Raw genomic sequence first — 22234 nt, 5'->3', positions numbered from 1 at the left:
ACCGGTTTGAAGCCCGGAATGGCAGAAGGCTATCCGGGTAATGTGCTTAGGACCAGTTTCCTAGGGGCCTGGGCATTACTAGGATCGGCCGTAATCTGACTCCTTAATAAAGTGACCTGTTTTTCTTCCAAAGCAATCAAATGTCTGTGTGTGAGTTATTTATGTAAACTATCTAAAGTAACGGGGAGGGCCATAGTGGGGGCTACCACAGCTATGGATGCATACCTCTCAACCTTTTAAGTCCCCATGGCGAGTGAAAAGAGTCTACCAACCGTTATAAGATATGCGGGGTAGGTAACTGTTTACACCACTTTGTCTAAAATTTCATTTATTTCACTGAAACATAATTTTACAGAAACAGGTAGTGACTCAGGAATTGTCATTGCTCTACAGTATGGTTACTTATTAGGTGCCCACCTAGTTTGTTGCTCTTCAACTGCAACAGCCCTAGCCCGCATAGACTTTGGTGAAGGATCATGGGAGGTGTAGTCCGAAATGAGTAACCAGGCTCTACAGAGTGCGACATCAGATGGTGGTGATTGTGCCATGGGGTACAGTGAGGAAACTTCCATACTCCTTCTAATTCGAAGAGAACACAAACCCAAATGGGCAGCAGAATTTTGGATCCTTTGAATTACAGGAACATTCTGTGTGAGAGACTGACAGGTGGACGACTCTATGGATTTTCTGGGTGCTGCACATTAGACTGTACCTGTTCCCCTACCATTTCTAAAGCACACAGAAAGGAAAATTGATATCCAGATTATCTAAGCACAAACAAACACTGCCTATGTTTTCCTCATTAGTCTCTCATGCCTAAACTGCAGTCCTCACAAAGACATACTATCAAAACTAAACACACATTTCAAACCAGAAACCTGGAGACAAGGACTGTGCCACATTGCCACATTACCCCAATTACAGAAACGCATGACTCACCTATGTTGGAATGCTTTAACAGGCGGCATATTCTGGCCTCTCGTTCAAGTTTCTGGTGGTCTGTTAGAGGAAAAGAGAGAGAAAAGCAATCAGATTTCACGCCAGTTTTGTGGCCACATTATCAGCGCCCGTTCCAGACACCAATAAGAGGGCTAGCAACATATAATGCCTCAATTCACCTGCCTATTATTGACTAACAGTGTTTCTGCTCACACACAGGTGCCAGCAGCTTCAGAACCTGCTTTGCCATCATGGGAATTGGATGAAATGTAATTTTCAGTCTGTGGCAATATACTTGATACTCAGCTCCCGTCAATGGGAGGTGGGGCCAGAGAGGCTCTCATGTAGAAATTATGAGAAAGAAGAGGGACAAGGTTCCTCCAGAGAAATACTTGCTCTTCACACAAGGAGGTCATTTATTTCAAATGGCGAGCTAGACGTCTGTCAAAATCAATGTCTTGCATCTCAGCTGAAATTGAGAAGGGCAAGAAAATGTTACTTATCTGAAGAATGGTTCTGCGGCATGGGCAACTTCCCAAATTCATTTGTTGTCAGAATATCTCTCGGCAGATGAAAAGGACCACAAAACACTATTGCCATTTTGTTCATAACAAATATACATTACCACAAACCCAACAGCTAACAAACACCAAAACACACTTGATTGGTTAAAGATATAAATGCTGAGTGCACAATTATCATTTTCTGAAACTTTATTTATTATGCTTGACAATACAGCGGAAGAGCGAGCAGTATACAATGCTTCACAGTCATATATCTATCGAATACAGTTGGAGTACAGTAATAACAAACAGGTGAGTCGGGTAGTACATGTAGAGCAATAATCACTGTAACGGTTCAATTAGAGACATCTGTGGGAACAGATGATACGGAGGATGCATCGTCATCATTCGTTGAGGTGGAAGCAACATAGGAACGGAACAGGGACCAGACATTCCTGGGCTTAGACTGTAGTGGTTGCTGATCAGACCAGGCCTCTTCAGTGTCCAAGGCCCAGGTCACGGCCCTGAACCATTGTGCGTGTGTTGGTGCTCCTGGGAGGAGCTAATGTAACAAAAAACAGCGTACTGCGAGTAGCATGCAGAGCCCCAACAGTTTTTTAGAGTCTCTGCCCATCCCAGGAAAGTCATGAAAAAGGCAGAGCAGTAGAGACGGGGTAACAGTAATTTCAAGAATTTCAGATACAGTAGTACAGATCTCCCAGAATTGGCTCAAGCATTGGCATGACCAAATCATATGTATGTATGTTGCGTTTTCAGACCCACACCTTGGGCATCTAGGGGAGTGGTCCTGTGACATGCGATGTAACCTGAATGAGGTGTAGTGGAACCTATGCAGTACTTTAAATTGAATCAGCTTAAAACAAGAATTAAATGGCACATCATGAGTATGAGTATCATTCCCCGGGCGAGTTTTCTTTGGACCGGTCGCCATGGAGACCGCACGGCCGGTCGGGCCTTCGCAAGGCGGCCTCAGGGACCCAGGACACAGTACTGGGAGAATAGGCAACAGGACACTTTTCACTTTTTGGGGGGGCGGACAGCTTTGCATATAAGCAAGTGGCGCACAATATCAAGCGATGCCTGGTGTTAAAGGCTATAGTAGGTTTAAACTTAGAGTTTGTGGGTTCCCCACAGCAGACCCGTATCCTGAAAAGTATCAAGATGTCAAGGGATGAAGAGTTGCTCCTCGAGATGGAGCTCCTAGCGCTAGTTGAGAAGGGAGCGATAGAAAGATGTTCCGACGGAAGTACAGGCTTTTACAGCAATATGTTCCTAGTCCACAGGAAAAGGAAGTCGAGGCCAGCTATCAACCTGAAGGAGTTGAACAGGTGGCTGATATACAGGCACTTCAAGATGGAGGGCATTCATCTCCTCAGGGACTTATTGTGCAAGGGAGACTGGTTAGCGAGGCTGGTTCGGAAAGATGGCAACCTGACCATTCCAGTAGCTCAGGAGTTCATAGAATATCTCAGGTTTTACTGGAAGGGACTGAGTTGGCATTTTGCGTGCCATCTTTTAGGCCTAGCTACGCCCCCCTGGGCTTTCACGAAAGTGATGTGGCAGTAATCAGAAACAGGGGTATCAGAATTATTATTTACTTAGACGATATCTTAGTGCTCGCACAGAACTAGTCAGCCTTGAAGGAACAAGTGCTCTGGGTGAGCGCTCTTCTGTCCTTCCTCGGACTTCTGATAAATCGACAGAAATCGGAACCCAGTCCGTAGCAACGGGTGGAGTTCCTTGGGTTTGTGATAGACACCAGGAAGGCCACGTTGGAGCTGCCGCAGCAGAAAATAACGGGTTTAAAGAAGGAATTGAGGACATCGATGGGGAAGTCGCATATTTCGCTTCAGAGTCTGGCGCAGATAGTAGGGCTTGTAGCAGCCTCCATTCAGGCTATCTTTCCGAGGCCTCTACATTAAAGAGCACTCCAGAGACTGCAAATCAGACATTTACAAGGCGGAGTAAGGTATCATCAGTTAGTGCCGCTAGACGAAGAAGGGAGAGTGGAGCTACAGTGGTGGCTGCAGAATATGGAGGCCTGGAACGGCAGAGCCATCTTTGGGGATGTGCCGGAGTTGGTCATAGAGTTGGACGCAAGCAGGTCCGGCTGGGGTGCCAGATGCGAGCAATTGCAAACAGGAGGACGATGGTCAGAGGAAGAGCTAAAGTTTCATATAAATTGTCTAGAGCTGCTAGCAGGGTCATTTGCGGTGCAGGCACTCGCCAAAGACAGAGCAAATTGCTGCATTCTGCTGAGGATGGACAATATCTCAGCAGTGTGTTGCATAAACAAGTTAGGAGGAACAAGGTTGAAAATGTTAGCAGAGATAGCGAAGGATTTTTAGCATTATTGCCTGCAGAGGAAATTTGTAATAGCAGCAGAGTACCTTCCGGGGAAGCAGAACGTGATAGCAGATTGGAACTCCAGGCATCTAGTAGACTCCAGCGATTGGATATTGAACAGACGAGTTGTTGCACAGTTACAGAGAGTGCGGGGCCCAGTGGAAATAGACCCCTTCCCTCCAGGTTGAATGCACAGGTTCACCAATATTACAGCTGGAGACTGGATCCCAGAGCTTTGGGAACAGACGCATTTCTGCACAGTTGGGTGGGGGCACTTCACTCTGCCTTTCCCCCATCCATTATGTTGATGAGAGCTCTAGCAAAGGTTCGGCAAAAGCGAGCGGGGGTAGCAGTGGTAGCGCCGCTTTGGAAAGCGCAAGCGTGGCTTTCCTCGGATTTCCTGAGACTGACTCTGTGGGAAGAGGACCTTCTATGTGACCCGAGAGGGTAGAGACACCCAGCTATTGGCATGCAGGATTTCAGGAAACGATGGGACCTGTCGGTCCTTTTGAGAAAGGCTGCAAACTGTATCAGAGAGTCATGGGCCCCCTCCATGCTTAGGAGCTATGACGCCGCATGGACAAAATGGGAAGAATGGTGTGTGGACAGCAATGAGTTCATCCCGTTTCAGCACCTGTAGTCCACATGCTCAATATTTTAGCAGAGTTGGCAGTTAGTGGGAGAGCCTTTCGTATGCTGGGAATGTATCGATCAGTGATCTCCGGAGGGCACGAGAGGTGTGAAGGCCGACCTATCGCGAAGCACCCAGTGGTTATCAGATTGTTAAGAGGAGTAAAGATCCGCAAACCTTCGGTCCCCAGGTACTCATGGTTGTGGGACGTCGAATCAGTGGTCGATTTGGGCGGGAGCGGTCGGGAGCAGTGCTCCTCTACTTCTTTTAATTAGGTTGTACCATTCCTATACTTTTATTTTAAAAAGAAACCATTCCGAAATGGATTTGTTTTAAAATAAAGTGTAGGAAGAAGTTGAAACATGCACTTTCAGTGCAGTGCACTGAACGTTCCCTGAAACGGCAGGCGCGTGTGTTTTGGGGTTTGCATTGTGCGTTGGACGGTGCGTGGTGATGGGGTTTGTGAGGAGCGGTGCAGGGCAGTAGGGAACATAGTTCCACTACTTCTTTCTGTACACTTCGACCACTGCATCAAAGTAGTATTCCGCCTCTTTAAGCAATGGCCAGATAACGAGTTCTTGTCAGTGCAGCGCCTGTCTGGTAAACTAGCTATGCTTTCGTGTTTGGTTTTTTGCAGGAGAGTTTCCAATGTGAAATCTTTACAGGTTAACAGAAAGATTTTCTATCCGAAGGGAATAGCCTTCCAGATTGCACAGAGGACTAAGTGTGTGTCTACAGTAATTTCATATCCTTACTTCCCGGGCGAGCCCAAGTTGTGTGTAGTGCACTGCATTATAGAGTATGAGAGAGTGACTGAAGGTGTTAGGCCAGCGGGGGTTCAGCAGCTGTTCATAGCACATAGGAAGACTTTTCATGTGATAGCTACAACCACCATAGCCAGATGGGTAAGAGAAGTCATGTGTTGGGCTGGAATAGATCTGAACATCTTAGGGGCCCACTCAGTCAGGGGAGTTATGGCATCTAAAGCATTTGTAGCAGGAGCTTTATTGCATGATATATTGAAGGCCTTTTATTCCAAGCCAGTACTGTAGCTAATGTGGTGTTAGAAAGCTTTGAACAAGCATAATGCTTGCCTCCGGTCTTGACATAGAATGAAGATTACTCAGGCTATTAGCGCCGGTAGTCTTGATTCTATTAAAGAAACAGAGGCAAGCATTATCCCACCCTTGGACGCAAGGGGGATTGGTGAAATGATTTGTCGCTGCTATTTCTTCTGTATCATGTTTATGCTTATGTAACAGCGACTGCGTATTCCCACCCTAATTCGGTTTTGATCCTAGGAGACGAGTCCAAGAGTACCTGAGTGGAGCAGCGCTGCATGACTAAATAAGCCAGAGCGAAGGAGTCGGCTTGGTGTCGGAATGGATCGAAAGCTGTTACAGCTTCATGTTGAGAAAGTTGGGGAGTTTTACGGTTTTACAATTTTCAAGACATCAAAGAAAGAGGAAGGAGTTCGAGCAGGATGTGATGTATGGGCAGTGCTGGTCCAGGATTGGTGCTTGAGCTGTGGTCAAAACTACAGGAATACTGGGGACTTTATTGTAGTTTTGTGGATTGTTTTTTTCAGTTTTTCTGTTTACTGGTAGAAAGAAGAAAAGAAAAAAAGGAAATGTTTTTGTTGAAACTGAAGATGTTAAGTTTTGAAAAGAGCTGCTATGAGAAGTGGCATTAAAGAGTTTAAGTATAATGCTCACCTCTGTGTCTTTAATAGAATTAAGACTACCAGCGCTAATAGCCTGGGTAATTTTCATTGGCTGGGAGGACCGCTAACCTCCCGCCGGGTGTTAATGCTTAACAAATGTTACAGTTTTACTTTGAATTTCAAAGTGTCAATTTCCATGTGTGGTGCAGGGTTGTTCTGCATGTTCTTCTTTTTATTTACATTTATGAAGCTGCTTTCCACCTCTAGCTTCCCTTTCATCCTCATAGCATTCCTTACACATCTTTCCCCTCTTTCCTTTTTAATGTAGTTTTTCACACACATTTCTCATTGTCTCATTGCTTCTAGCACACTTTTTTCAACTATTTTGTGCTATTTTCCCTTTGCCCCATTCCAGCTACTTTCACGTGCTAAGCACATTTTTGCAATGTTTTAATGCCAAAATGCAGCAGTTTTTGGGTACAAAACACACATTGCAAATGAAAACATTTTTATTTTTATTTTACTTAGGGATTCTATAAACATGTTCACTGTCCATGCATTAGAATGTTGTGTTATTCTATATTATCTTATATTAGGGACCCTCCGCCATTTGCATGGTCTCTTGGTGCGCTGGCAGATCTGAAAGAGATGAGGGCTGGAATGGGTTAGGGAGGAGAGAGGTAAAATGCAAGACAGCTCTGCTGTTATGTTATTGGTATTGTTGATGTGTGAAGTTTGGAACTAGCTGGGTACTGTGTGTGGGTCTGTTTTTAGGTAGTACAAGCCAAGCACTTTCAGGGATTTGTGCCAATAGGGGAGCCTCTTGTATTGTAGTGTGAGGAGGTGTTGGTCGTAACTGTAATATAAGTTGGTTTGAAAGGTGTAACAACGTGCTGGTGGTTGATGTTTGTTGGGAGGGTGTCCAATTGTAATCTGTGGGTGGCTTAGTTGGTATGGATATACTGTGTTTGCAAGTGTGTTAGTGCAGGGAGCAACACAGTGGAGACTTTGAAAGAACTTTGTAGAATCCATCAGGTGTCGCTGTACTGATGCCCTGGTCATGATGTGCCTTGGTTATTCTGTGAAATCCTGTGGGACCCTGAAGAGGGCCGGTGTCACACGCAGCAGACAGCATGCATTGACTGGTGCGTAATCACATTGGAGCAAAATATACCGAAATAGCGTTGCTCCTTTAAGAAAGCTCTACAGTATGTTTATCAAAAATGCCAGTAGAAGTAAAAGGGGGAGCAAAGGCTTCTATGCCAGACCACAAAAACGTGTCTCAAATGCCTGTCTTGGATAAAAATATGAAAGCTGTGCAGGTAGTAAAGCAAATAAAATAAAGAAAATTAGTGAGAAGAGACAACAAAACGTTTTACTGTGCAATCTGAAAAGTTGCAACACTGAAGCTCCAGCCCAATGTGTGGATAAAAAGAAATGTTAGCAAAGGAAATTGACCTCCCTTACAGAAAGGAACCGTGACAGTAGAGACCTTCTAATGGAGAAATGTCTAGTTTGCACATTGTAATGGGTTGTATTTATGCATGCTATGTGTTTAGCACCGAAGTGACATTGAGGGTATATATTTATGAAAAGGTTGCAGCTTTTTATTTGTGAGGAATGATTCCAGTAAACGGTGCGGAGTAACACAACAAAAACATTACTCCAACATGGTGCTGCCCGGAGATTCATATGGAAGCAGAGGAGTTTCTGAGGAGACCCTTGTTGGAGAAATGAGGACCATCTTTGAATGCTACATGGGGGAAATCCTCAACGCCTCTCCAGAGTCTGCATCCAACACATTGAGGTGTGGTCTGGGAGATGAGGAATAACAGCCTACCAACCGTTATAAGATATGTGGGGTAGGTAACTTTTACACCACTTTGTCTAAAATGTCATTTATTTCACTGAAACGTAATTTTAGAGAAACAGGTAGTGACTCAGGAATTGTCATTGCTCTACAGTATGGTCACTTATTATGTGGCCACCTAGTTTGTTGCTCTTTAACTACAACAGTCCTAGCCCGCATAGACTTTGGTGAAGGATCATGGGAGGTGTAGTCCGAAATGAGTAACCAGGTTCTACAGAGAGCGACATCAGATGGTGGTGATTGTGCCGTGGGGCACAGTGAAGAAACTGCCATACTCCTTCTAATTTGCAGAGAACACGAACCCAAATGGGGAGCAGAATTTTGGATCCTTTGAATTACAGGAACATTCTATTTGAGAGACTGACAGGTGGACGACTCTATGGGTTTTATGGGTGCTGCACATTAGACTGTACCTGTTCCCCTACCATTTCTACAGCACACAGAAAGGAAAATTTATATCCAGATTATCTAAGCACAAAAAAACACTGCCTAGGTTTTCCTCAATAGTTTCTGGGTGTGGTCTCTTTTTTTAATACAATATTGTTAAATATCTTAGCATGCAATGTCAGTATGCAGTAAGCTGTCTACTGACAACTCAGGGGAGGTCTAGCTGCAGTCTGATGAGCCTTAGATTGGTTGTATGCCTGCACCTATTTCTGTAATAAAATGGGAAGGGTATAGTGTTAATATTAGTATTATAGGTATGGTTCTTTCATGATATTGTGATACATGTGTCTGCCTTGCTGTTTCATGCGCACGTTTTTGGAGTACCATTGAGCTGAGTCTGAGGGCCCAATTCTCAAGGTGGTGTTAAGTACCGAAAAAGTTGAAGAAAGCGTTAGCAAACTTTTCAGTACTTAACACATATTCTGAAGGTGGCGCTTTGTTCTGAAGTCGGAATGAATGCGCCACTTTCGTAATATATGTGCCGGTTGCTAGGATGGGGGATAAACCAACCTAGCAACTGGCACTTTCAGTATCTGTAATTTTACATGCCAATTCCTGTGGCACTCCTCCACTTTAGCACATGGCAAAAAGTGGCGCACCACTTTGGTGTTGCAGTTATTATAAGAGGATTCAATTCAACACTACAGCTAAGTCAATGCCTAGTGTGGGATACTGAATGGAAACCCTTATTGATATATCTTTATGTCCAGTTCATGAGCTCTGGATGACTACCCCTATATAACACCCCTCTCTTAGAATCCCCCTGACCCCACTGAGCCAAGAAGTAGTTCTGTTTTGCAAGTTTAAAAGGTTTATTTGAGAAATAAAACAAAATATAGATACCACGCCTTTATATTAAATTAATAATCGATATCGCCCTTATAAATATAATGTTAATCAACAATGGGTAATCTGACACTAGCACACTTCTTTACAATCAATGAGGAGTTAGTATAGGATGGATAAAGTAGCAAAAATACTTTTATGATTTCAAGGGAAAAGCAATGAGGAATAAAATGCAGTACAGAAATACTTGATATGATTTTAGCAAAAGATAAGATAATCACTTTTTCTCTGGCAATTCACCCCCCTCCCCTATGCAATGGAAGAAATGGAAGTAGATGGAAAGAGGAGCACACAGTTCTCAGGAATGCAATCAAATACAATACGAAATTCAGTTCCCCCCCAGCAAGCTTAGAGGAAACAGGTATGAGTTTTAAAACACAGGCCCAAGTGCTTCGAATGTGGTGGCAGTGAAGTGAGAAATATGCTGAAAATGCTTTTAATTCCCTTTAGGAGGTTCAGGGTGAGTGAGAGATACTTGGGATGAGCTCAGGCTCACTTTAGCAATGATTCAGAGATGGTTATTAAAAGGCAAACAAATTTTTAGCAAAGGAAAGCAAAAATTTGTTATCTTTTTACAGGTAAAGAAATCAGGCCAAATCGCAAATCGCGGCAAAATTCGCGAGTGCGTGAATCGTGATTACGGCAAAAGTATAGATTCTAAGCTTTCAGAGGAAAGTTAAACCAAGTTCCTAGGACAAACGGTTCCAGAGATATGAACGATTTTGTAAAGGTCGTTTTTCGGATTTAAAGTAACTCAAATTGACAGGTGACAGCTTTGAAAATGACAGGTGACACGATTTCTAGGAGACAGTTCTAATCACATTAAAATAGTTGGATTAAATTATTTTAACTAAGAGCTTATTTCTGTCACAATCTGATCTAAGTACTCACTCCTAGCTTTGAAAGGACTGGACCTCGCCACGGATTGGGTCAGGATTGGCTGCGGTTCCCTCGCCACGGACGGTCTCTGCGCGCAGCGCCTGGGTCAGCTCCGCTCTGCTGGGTCTGTCAGGCACCAGTTCTGCTCACAGCGTCTGGGTCAGCTCCCCGGATACAGCGGCCTGTGGTTCTCTGGATCTCTGGTCTGCTTTCTGGGTGTCTCTGCTTTCTCTGGGTACAGCACTGCTTCTGGATCTTTCTGGCGCAGGGTTTCAGGCCGGAATCAACAGCTCAGCCCGGCTGTGAATAGTCTGCAGATGATTTTGAGGCCTGCTGAAGAGAACTCAGCTTGTGGGTTAGGCCTGTTCTTTACAAATTCTGAAGTAAAGTCTTGGTCTCTGAAGATTGATGGATTGAAGTCTGAAGTCTCGCGGCAGAGCGTCCCGCGGAAAGTGAAAAAGGGATCCCCACTTGTCCTGCACTGTCTGCTTTTATGTGTTTAGAAAGTGGGTGTGTGCGCAGCATCACTAAGCCAGCCCCTCTCTCAATTTATCATTGGCCAAGCTTTCCTTTCTCCCTTGATTGGGGGAAGGATAGTGTGTCAGAGGGATGTCATTTTATGGCCTGCAGAAAGGACACTCCCCTGTCAAATTGCACACAAATCTATATTTGATCCAAATACATATTCCCCCAAATACACAGTTGTTTTTACATCACCTACACACATCATATATCACATGAGGTAGGCACTGTTCCGACTCTGGCATTTCTAGGAGCTTGGGTAAAGAAATGGCAACTTATTTTCGACTTTAGTGGGTTATGCAACATTGGTTTTTCATTAAAAAATTATACACATATACACGGCCTGTCCATACATACTCCAGTAAATTCCCATGTCTCTAGCTTAAACACAGAGTCTGTAGTATCAATAAATAGCGGGGTTTTGCCCCAGAACATCACACAAATTGGAGTTTGGGCTTGAATTGTGGGCAAAGTGTTCATTTTAAGGATCCCCAAATTTCACATTTCTGTCATCTGGTTACCAAGAGTTATCAGTATTTCTGTAAAATATATATTTGCTTTCAATTCAAAGTACTGCAGTGTTTGAGTCCGCCCCCAAAGTTTGGGGATGACAGTGATCACATGTCTCTCCTGGCTGGCAGATCTTTGATGACAGGAAACAGTCAAAATCACCATATCCTATTCAAGGGAAAAGGTCTTTTGTGTGGGCTCCAGCAAGCTGAGGTCAACAGACCACGGGGCCACTTTGCATTTGGTTAGCATGACCATGTGATAACCTGGGCTTTCTGAGGTGAGAAGGTTTCCCAGCCTTTTGGCCTGTTAATCAAATCAGATTGTCTCTGGGAACAGCAGGTGGTTAGATCTTCCATTACCTAATAAGCTTTGAAGTCCCAATTGTCACAGAAGGCTGATTAGCTTCTGAAGTAGCAGTTCTCCTGTCAGAGTTTAGACCGCTAGCGCCGCCTTGAGTCCAAAGCGGGTACTGCATGCATTTTATTTTTTTGATCAGTCTTGAATTAATGCATTTCAAACAAGAGATTTTACATGGAAGTATATTATCCAGGTTCAGCACATGGCACTGGTGTGGTTCTGCAGTAAAATAATTTTGTGCCCATAATTTAACAATATTTGACCTGAAGAAAATGAATTCCCAATAGTTATGGGTTGCTTTTGGCAATCAGCATTGCTCCTTTTGCAATGGTTTCAGGCTACTGTGTGTAGCCCAATGGTGGTTTTAGGCAGTGCCCTTCTGTGCCCACAACATCGGCAAAAATGGGTGGCAGCCTATTCTTCATGCATTTCCCTGTGCATTTTCTGGGAAGTTCTGGCCATCATGATGTTTTCAATGCCAGTGAGGCACAGTTTTTGTGGTAGGGCTCGGATGCATGGTAAAAACATCCCACAAGCCCCCCCTTCTTGCGATGGTCATTCTGATCCTTCACAGATGGAACTCGCAAGATCTGGGATGTTCTCCTCATCTTCTTCCGGTAGATGGCACAGTTCAGCATCTTTTCCCCCATCCGGTTAGATCGATCGGTTCTCCTCGCCGGTCCTGATGGGAATATTGGTCGGTACCCCGGGCCCCTGGGGTCTCTGCTCCTGGTCCCCGGTCGTCCTCCTTGGTCAGTCTCCAGGTTTTCTTTCTCCTAGGACGACAAAGGAAAAGCGGCAATACCTATTCGTAGACATTTTTCCATCACTACTAATGGTGTGGCAGACATATACATTTTATACTTTAATGTACCTAACATTTTACTTTTGAGATACAAGTTATCATTCAAAGACAGTGGCTTACAAGAGTATAATATTTTAGAGACTTTATGTGGGATATTTTAGGGTCTGAACTGAATTAATCTGGAGCGGTCCCCTCTGGTATTGCAGAGGACTCCTCCAGTTGCTGCAAAGTGTGCCTGGGATGGCAACACTTTAGCTGGTTAATATGGACCCACTTGTCTTCCCCTTCTGCCAGACTGCCTTTGGGGATGCAGATTTTATAGCCAACAGGGGAGATCTTCCATGTAGGCAAGAATTTTCGCTGTTTGGCCTGGTTCCTTTGGATATTGTATAGATAGACCCGATCACCCACCTTATATTCCTTTCGGGTTGTTTTTAAATCATAGTTGGTCTTCATGCTCTCGGCTGATCTTTCTAGATTCCTCTGAGCATAGACAAAAGCATGCTGAAGGTGTTTCCTTAAATTCTCCACATACTCATGAGTTCTGGAGGCATTTATCAACGTTTGCTCTTGGGTTCTGTAGAGCAAATGCTGGGGAAGCACCATCTTGCGTCCAGTCATCAACTCAAATGGTGACATTTTGGTTGCAGATGAAGGGGTAGATCTGATGGCCATTAGGACCAGAGGTAATTGGATATCCCAACTTGGCCCAGAATCTGCCACAAACTTTTTTAAGATGCTCACAATGGTTCGGTTATATCTCTCCACTGCTCCAGAAGAGGCTGGCCTGTAAGCAATATGTAGCTTTCTTTTGACCCCCAGTATCTCCCACATCTTTGTCATTACTTCACTGGTGAAGTGGCTACCTCTGTCTGACTCAATCCTTTGAGGTAGACCAAAACGGGAAAAGATGTGGTTAATCATCAGGGCAGCTGCTGTTTCTGCCTTGCAGTTTGGTGCCGGGAGACATTCCACCCACTTGGTAAACAAGCATGTAACGGTCAACATGTACTTGTTTCCTCTAGACGAGCGGATTACAGGGCCTACAAAGTCGATTTGCAAATCTGACCATGGCAGTGTCATCCCCCTCTTTTGGAGAGGCGCACGGTGTGTGAGGGAGGATGGCTGAAATTGTGCACACACAAGACACCCCTTCAAGTATTGGTCGAGGTCCTGCCCCATGTGTGGCCAGTATGCAACCTCTCTTAAGATTTCCAGTGTTGTGTGAAACCCCCTATGACCGGCGGTGGCCGCATCATGGGCTTGACTTAACATCAGGCTTCGGAATGAGGTAGGAACCACCCACTGATCGTGGCCAGCTTTGGATTTCCTTACCAGCAAACCGTCTTGGATTCGGAACATTTTTGGACATTTCATCAACACTCTTAGGTCTTCTTTCCCAATGTAATCGGTATCCGTCAGGGGAAAGTTCTCAGGGTCCTCAAGGTGTTGGTAAAACTTACCAATAATTGGATCCCCCCTTCTGAGCTGTAATTAAATCAGCATCAGGGGTCTCCTTACTCCATTGTGCAGTTGAAAGATCATTGTGAGCATTTGTCTGGGACCTAGTGATAGCAGTGACCTGGATTTCCCCCAACAGGAACTCTATTTCGATTAGATCCCCTTCGATGGCCCCGGTTTTGGCCAGCTGATCAGCTAAGTAATTTCCAGTTTTGTCTGGTCCCTCTACTTTGGAATGACCCTTGATCTTCTTCAAGTAGATGGTCATCACATTCGAGGTGAGCAGATCATCAATGTTTTGGATTAACTTCCCATGTTTCAGGGGTTTGTTATTAGCACATAACATGCCTCTGGTTTTCCAATTAACCAGGTGCTCCACGAACCCGTTCCGTACATAATCCGAATCGGTGATTATGACCAGTTTGTGGAGTTGATGTTGGACAGCAGTGAGGATGGCCTGATGCACAGCCATCAACTCTGCCACCTGACTACTTCGGGGACCAATTTTGTATCCAGCGGAGGGTTCTGGAAACTCCTTCACCCAGGCATTCCCTACGCCGGCCACCAGTTCTTTCTCCCCGTGGTTGTCAACATGGTACGAGCATCCATCCACATAGACAATGGGCATTCCCTCACACTTGTCTTCTTCAAAGACTTTGTGTGGGGAATTAAGGTATGCCTCCATGTTGTCCTTGATTTTTAGACTTTCGTCCTCGAGACAGTTTTCTCTGGCACAATCATGCAAGTCAGCCAGACCTTGCGCGAGGGGACTCTTCTTGTTTTGGCCATATCTGACCTCCACAGGAAAGCCTTGCATTGACAGAATCCAGGAAGTAATTCGGGAATTACTCACATTTCCGGCCCGGATTCTGTCACTTTGGAGATATTGCAGAGGCATGTGTGGAGTCTCCACTATGATGTGTTCCCCTGGATAAACGGGCGGTAATTCTTCAATGCCCACACCGTTGCCAGGAGTGCCTTCTCACAATCGTTGAATTTTTCCTCCACAGAGGATAAAGTTTTGCTCGCATAGGTGATTACTTTATTGACCTTATCATGCTTTTGGTATAATACTGCTGTCAAGCACGTATTAGAGAACCCCGTCTCCAGGAAGAACTCCTTGTTTCTGATAGGGTAAGCTAGGCAAGGCGCTTGTGAGAGGGTTCTTTTGAGTTGTCTTACCGCCTCGGATTGTTCTGGACCCCATTCCCACTTGACCCCCCCCCTTCAAGAGATGAATCAGGGGTCTAGTGATCTCTGCTTAGCCTTCAATGAACTTTCTGCTGTAATTAGTCAGTCCAAGGAGGCTCCTTAGTTCGCGCAGAGTTGTGGGGTCTTTCAGTTTCTGGAGTGCTTCCACTTTCTTTTCTTGGGGACAGAGACCCTGAGGAGTAATCTCATGCCCCAAGAAATTAACACGGGTTCTACACCGCTATGCTTTCTGAAAGGAAAGTTTTGCTCCGGCGGCCCTCACCTGTGTCAGAACATAACGGATCTCCGCTATGTGTTCCTCCACAGATGAACTTTTGATGAGGACATCATCTACATAAGCCAGGTTACCCCTCGCACCCAGGTCGGGCATGGCCTTATGTAGGAAAATGTTGAATTCATTTCCGGAGTTGAGGTATCCGAAGGGAGTCCGGGTCCATGTGTACTGCTGGCCCCCAAAGGTAAAAGCCAGTTTGTATTGGTCCTCCCTACTGACAGGCACGGTCCAGTATCCATTGGTCAGGTCTATTGCGGTGAATACCTGTGACCCCTGAATCTGGGCCAGCCCTTGGTCAATGTAGGGCAGAGGCCATCGGGAAGTATGGACCCGTTTGTTGAACTCCCTAAGGTCGGCGCAGAGTCTCCACTGGCCGTTTGGCTTCAATATTCCCAGCACCGGATTATTGAAAGTGCTGTGGACTGGACGGATTATTCCCCGGGACTCAAGGTTCTTAATTATTTCAGTAAGGGACTCCATGGATGCGAGAGGCAAACGATATTGTTTCACAAACACTGGAGTCATTCCAGGGTCCGTGGTAATTCTTGTGGTGTGGATGTCGGTGCGACCACAGTCATATGAGTCTACCGCAAAGAGATCTTGGAAATCCAAGAAAACTTGTTTCAACTTTTGCTTCTGCTCCAGAGTCACACAGGCATCAGCTAGGTTGACTCTCTTCCACCATCTGCCTGAAGCCTGGAAAGACTTCTGGTTTGGCTATCTCAGCGGCCTCCTCCAGCTGGGTGGAGAAGTCCCTGGTCAGAGTGCTGATTTGGACTGGAGGCTTCAGGTGGGAAAGGCAGCCCTCATGGACCTGGAAAATCACCTCATCCCTCCTGAAGTCACAAGTTACATCTTCCTTACCATAAAGGCAAGAAGTGTACACCAGGAAGTGCCCCCCATGCCGGGTGAAAATCCTGTCTGGTGTTGTATTGTCCTCACTGTCAAAACAGTCCTTGGGGATTGGTCTTAACAGTTCATTTCCTAAATCAATGGAGAAATGTCGGTCATCAATCGCCATTCCAATAATGGTGACTGCGGCTAGAGTAATACTCTTTAAGTCGCTGTTATCCACCTCTATTGGAATGGTGTCATGTTCTATGTTGACTAATGGTGTTGGGTTTACCCCTAACCCTTGCTTTTGGAGAGAAGCATTTAGATGAATATAATCATCAGGGTTTTTCAATTTTTGTCCTCTTTTAACTTTCACTTCCAGGGAGAATTGTCGGGTCCTTTCTGGGATGGTGACTTCCTCTTTGATCTGAATTTCAACTGCATAAGGTAGCAATTGAGCTGACCTAAATGCTTTTTCTGGATCATCAAAGCCCATGGGATTATCCGCTAATCGGGACCAAGCTTTGAAGTTTATTAGGTCCAAACTAATGGCAAAGCGATTGAGAATGTCACTGCCTAAATAAAAGGCGGCAGTGACGTCTCGCACGACCCAACAATTATGGACTATGCTCTTGTTGCCAATGGAGATTTTGAGCATACACCTGCTTGGCAGGAGATGTTTGGAATTAGGTGCTTCCAGGTCCATTTCCCATTTGTCTATCAGATTGAATGTGGGAATGGCTGGATCTTTTGGCAGTTGGCGGAACATGGCTTCGCTGATGAAGCTCTTACCGTTGTTCACACACACTCGAGCGAGAACAGAGTCCTTCCCATCATTTAACTGAACAGGGATGAACAACTGCTCTCCAATTTGCTGAATATCAGCCAGGCTCTGAGCTGATTTCACATCTTTCTGGACTATAGGAGTGGGAGTTTCTGATTGTGGATTAGTAAAGAATTTCAGGGTGTTTCCTTCCAGTGTGGAATACCACCTTAAACTGGAAGGAAGGTTGATTTTCAGAAATAGAGAGGACCCCCCATCACCAATCTGTTGTCCTACTGCTATTACTGTCACGTCTGGAGTTTGGTTGTTCTGGAAGTGAAATTCTACTTGGTCAGATTTTTGTTCAACCATGTGGCAGGTGCCGTTTAAACTAACATGGTTGACACTCTGTTTTAATTTTATTAGTCGGCTAGTCTGGGTCCAGAGGACCTTGTTTACACAATCTATTAGGGGTGACAACCTTCTCAGGAGGTCATTCCCTAGTAAACAAGGGGTGCCCTCTGGAGTCACTACTATGACCGGGTGTTTCACCTTGTGTCGCCCAATTTTAATGTCCAAGTCTGCAGTCCCCTCAACGGGAATTTCCTTCCCGTCAAAGTTCTGCTGTTGTCCAGGAAGAGAGGTGAGAGGAATTCGGTAATTCTCCCCCCTCCCTGCATTTAGTTAATCAAAGACCCTTTTGGACAGAAGGGTAGCTTGGGATCCAGTGTCCACCAGTGCCAAAATTGTACCCTGCCCCTGTACTTGTACCGGGGCATAATATCTTCCCTCCTTCTCCTCAAGGGGGCACAGATAATGCACATTTTTGGACAACTGGTGGGCTAACTTTCTGGTTTTGGCCATTGCTAGCAAAGAGATTTGGCCAGAATTCTGTGAAGAGCCTGGGGAATCTGAAAGAAAAAGTTGGCAACTGGAGATCAGAGCCATTGTGGGTTCTCCTGGTTCCGGTTCTGGGCCGCCGCCCCCCTTTTTGGAGGCAGTCACCAGGATGGGGATTTCGGTATTGTGGGTTCTGGGATGAGATGATGGGCGGTGGTAGCTCAGTCTCCATATCTCCCCAGTCTGGATTGGAATCCCTTGGGACCCATTTTTCTTTGGGAGGAGTTCCCCCATCTCTGAAGGAGGAGATCCTTTTCCCAGGATCTTCTGAGGATCCCTCTCCCTCAAATTGGAAGACCTGTACTTCCTCCACAAAGAGGGTTTGTTTGGGTCCTTTGTTTCTCCTACCCCCCCTCTGCTCCTTGGGAGGCAGGCTTTCAGGGGCAGGAGTTTTTGTTTCCGGTTCCTGGTTTTCCAGGGGCTGTTTACAAGGTGGGAAGGAAGCTTCCTCCAAGGCTTTACACCCCCCTTCCCCTTGTGCCTCCTCCCTGGGAACCGGTGGGTTATCAGGGTGCTGCCCCCGTCATTGCTCTGGAGCACCAGGCCAGAGTTTGGGGCATTCTGCGGTGGCATGCTCATCTGAGGGTTCTGTTGAGCCCTCAGTATGTGACCCAGATCTCGTGCCATATTTTGGACCTGGCGCTCAAGTTGTGAAACCCGCTCAGGCTGATACGGGGCTCTATTTTCTCCCCTGGGCTGATCCCGGGAAGGGTAGCTATCCCTTCTCTGGTAGTACCCCTGGTTGGGAAGATTTTGGTACCCCTTCACCCTTGGCCTCCCCTCTCCCGGATTAGGTTGTCTGGGCTCAGGGAATTGGGGAAAGAAGGATGGATGATTTTGGGGCTGGAAATTGGGTGGATACCTGGGGAAAAAGTTCTGCCCAGGATTTGGTGAATTTCTGCCCTCCTGTGGGAAGTTGGGAGGGAAGTTCCCTGGGTTAGGTGCTTGGCTGGATCCCCCTCCTTGGGCTGGAGGAGTCCACACATAACCCAGGATTGGTCTGTTTCACTTGTAGCGGGGACTTACATAGTCAGGGGGGCGGAGGAATCCATTTGTGGGACTACCTCCTCGACTCCCTGTCTGTGACTGGCCCGAGGGCCTTCTGGGCTGTGAATTATTTGGTGCAGGCAGGTTTTTAGGCCCCCCCCATCTCCAAATCTAAAACGCGGGCAACCTTTACCTCTGCCACCTTGGCAGCAGCAGGGGTGCTGTTGGTTTTGGGGTTTTTCGGCGCATTATTTTTATTTTCGATGGGCTTCTGCACCTCATAGATCCGGGTAAGCCTGTTCAATGACCCAGTCTAAAGATCTTTTCTCATGAAAATCTCTCACGAGCTGGGTCATTATGTATTTGGGTAAGGCATGGAAAAACGTATTGATAAATTCTCTGCTATCCGTGCGCACCCTTCTGGTGGTCTGCGCAAAAGCACGCTTTAATTCTTGCACAAACTCTTGTGGGGCCTGATCCTCCCCACATTGCAAATTGTAGGCTGCCTTGCGAGCCTCTTGAGGATTTCTGTGCACAGAAAAATGTTTCAAGATGGCCACCCTGTATGTGGACCACCTTGAATGGTTTTGATCCTCCAGCCCTGCAAAGAAACTGGAGTATTCTGGTGAGAAGGTCCACTTTACATATTGAATACAGCTTTGGCTGTCCTTCAAATGGAAAGTCTCCATCATTTGCTCATAGAGCTCCAAGTGTTCCCAAACAGAATACTTGGCGTTCTTATGATAAGGCGTGATGACACTCCTTATTGCCTTTATTTGTTTCAATGGGTCCTTAAGCAGGGCCCTTTTTGCCTTATTGGCCTTTTTAGTTCGGGTAACCCTGGTCCATTCATCCTCCGACTCAGAAGCGCTGCTCCCAGAGGTGCCCGTCTGATCTTCCAGGTTTTCCCGGATTCTGCGGGCCTGGGAATGGCTGGCAGAATGTGGGGACCTTGTCTCCTGTGTCCTGTGACACTCAGAGGAGTCTTCAGATCCCTCCTTGCTACCAGGATTTGCTGGGTATCCCCCCCACTGACCTAACTGGGCAGAGGTTTTCAGGATGCCCTTAATGGGCCTACTCTCCTGGGGTTCCCCACTAAGTTGCACTGTGCTTGGGTGCCCATACCCGGATACCCGCCCATCCATTCCTGGGAGGTACTGGCCTATGAGCCCCATACTTCTAGCTGGATAGTAATCTGCCATCCTCGTGGCCCTGGGCTCGTGTGCGCGAGGGGACATGGGGGTGGCAGAGTCCAGGGACTGGGAGAGATGAAGGCCTCTGGTACTAGGGCTCCTGGGGTTATGCTCAGGAGTTTCTCTTTCCCAGCGAACCTCATCTCTATCCGCCCCTGCTTCCTGTTGCAATGCAAGAGCCTGCGCTTTCAGTTCCTCAGTTAAGGCCTTACTAGACTCTATCAGTCTCCCCTGCATCGCTACCTGTTGCTGGAGCCTATCATTGTGCTGACAGAGAGCCTCATTTTCTCTCTGTGCCTCCTGATTGGTCCTGGAGTACTGGGCCAGTCTCTGCTGCAGGAGGGTTACCTCCTGAGCTGTGTCCCTATTGGCCTGCTCCTTTCTTGCCAGAGCATCCTCCACCCTCCTGGTGTGCTCTAACAAGTTCTGGTGTTCTTTTTGGAGGTCCCCCAGTCCCTGGAGGGCCAGGTGATTTTCTTCCATTTTCCTTTTTAAGTGGCAGACTTCCTGGCCTAAGGTATCCCTTTCCTCATTAAGAGCCTGCATCTGTGCCGCCAGGTCGTCCCTTTGCCTTTGGAAGGCACCAGCTTTCTGGCGCTCCTGATCAAACTCTGCCTGGGTATCCAGGTCTTTCAGAATCAATTTATTGCTTTCCTCTTTCTCTCTGTCTAATCGAATTTGCAGGGTGGCTACCTGCTCTGTGCATGCCCGTTGAAGTCCAGTTGTTGCTCCAGCTTTTTCTGGCTCTGCAGAAGGGAGTCCAAACCTTCTTGTTACTCCTTCTGCAAGGCCAGAAATCTGGTATCCTGGTCCGCCTTTTCCTGTTGTAGCACATCCATATCCTCCTTTATTTTAGCGATGTACTGTCTGCCGTCCTTTTCTGACTCCTGGCTCCTGAGCAGCCTCTGCTCAGAAGAGTCCAGATCAGATTGGGCCTTCTCTAACGCCATCTGTTGCCTATTTGCCAGATCTTGGCCTTCAGCACATTTGTCCTGCATGGCTCCCATATATAGATACAAATATGCCGCTATCCTGGCAATCTTATTATGTTCATCTTTGGCTTTAGGAGCCATATATAGTTCACTCAGGGCCACATGTAGGGGACCCTGATCTCCCCATATATCTGACCCTGTTTGAGCGACCTGTTGCGCGATTGCCCGCAAACAGACCGCTTGGTCCTGATCAGTCCACTCACCTCTCACAAATAGCTTATGTAAGAAGTGCTCTCTGGCTATTTTGATGTCTACCAGTGTCGTCATTCTGGAATTCGAGTTCCTTCCTGATTTACAGAAGTTTGGATTTTATTTTTGCAAAACAGACCGTTTCCTTAGAGCGTTCCTTTGAGGAGTGCTTTACAGGATAACACAGCGTGGTGATCCGACCGGATGTATGTCTCCTGTCAGTTAGCACACTGTATTAATCTGCACAAGTGATAGATCTAATCCGGAATCCCCGGCTACGAGCCCCCAATTTGTAAGAGGATTCAATTCAACACTACAGCTAAGTCAATGCCTAGTCTGGGATACTGAATGGAAACCCTTATTGATATATCTTTATGTCCAGTTCATGAGTTCTGGATGACTACCCCTATATAACACCCCTCTCATAGAATCCCCCTGATCCCACTGAGCCAAGAAGTAGTTCTGTTTTGCAAGTTTAAAAGGTTTATTTGAGAAATAAAACAAAATATAGATACCATGCTTTTATATTAAATTAATAATCGATATCGCCCCTATAAATATAATGTTAATCAACAATGGGTAATCTGACACTAGCACACTTCTTTACAATCAATGAGGGGTTAGTATAGGATGGATAAAGTAGCAAAAATACTTTTATGATTTCAAGGGAAAAGCAATGAGGAATAAAATGCAGTACAGAAATACTTGATATGAATTTAGCAAAAGATAAGATAACCACTTTTTCTCTGGCAATTCACCCCCCTCCCCTATGCAATGGAAGAAATGGAAGGAGATGGAAAGAGGAGCACACAGTTCTCAGGAATGCAATCAAATACAATACGAAATTCAGTTCCCCCCCAGCAAGCTTAGAGGAAACAGGTATGAGTTTTAAACACAGGCCCAAGTGCTTCGAATGTGGTGGCAGTGAAGTGAGAAATATGCTGAAAATGCTTTTAATTCCCTTTAGGAGGTTCAGGGTGAGTGAGAGATACTTGGGATGGGCTCAGGCTCACTTTAGCAATGATTCAGGGATGGTTATTAAAAGGCAAACACATTTTTAGCAAAGGAAAGCAAAAATTTGTTATCT

At 45.9% G+C, this 22234-nt stretch overlaps 1 protein-coding gene across 21 annotated transcripts in view; it reads right to left on the bottom strand.

Annotated features, from left to right (window-relative positions):
* CAMK2B (calcium/calmodulin dependent protein kinase II beta) overlaps window positions 1-22234 on the bottom strand; it is a 1630344-nt gene that overhangs the window by 1214916 nt on the left and 393194 nt on the right. For all 21 annotated transcript variants that reach the window (XM_069618980.1, XM_069618981.1, XM_069618979.1 and 18 more), the window contains exon 3: window positions 940-999. In XM_069618980.1, the coding sequence (XP_069475081.1) occupies window positions 940-999 (60 nt within the window). The remainder of the gene's footprint in view (window positions 1-939; window positions 1000-22234) is intronic.

Source organism: Ambystoma mexicanum, chromosome 10 (genome assembly GCF_040938575.1).
Source record: "Ambystoma mexicanum isolate Mex_15411 chromosome 10, UKY_AmexF1_1, whole genome shotgun sequence".
NCBI lineage: Eukaryota > Metazoa > Chordata > Amphibia > Caudata > Ambystomatidae > Ambystoma > Ambystoma mexicanum.
This window is presented reverse-complemented; position numbering and strand designations above follow the sequence as displayed.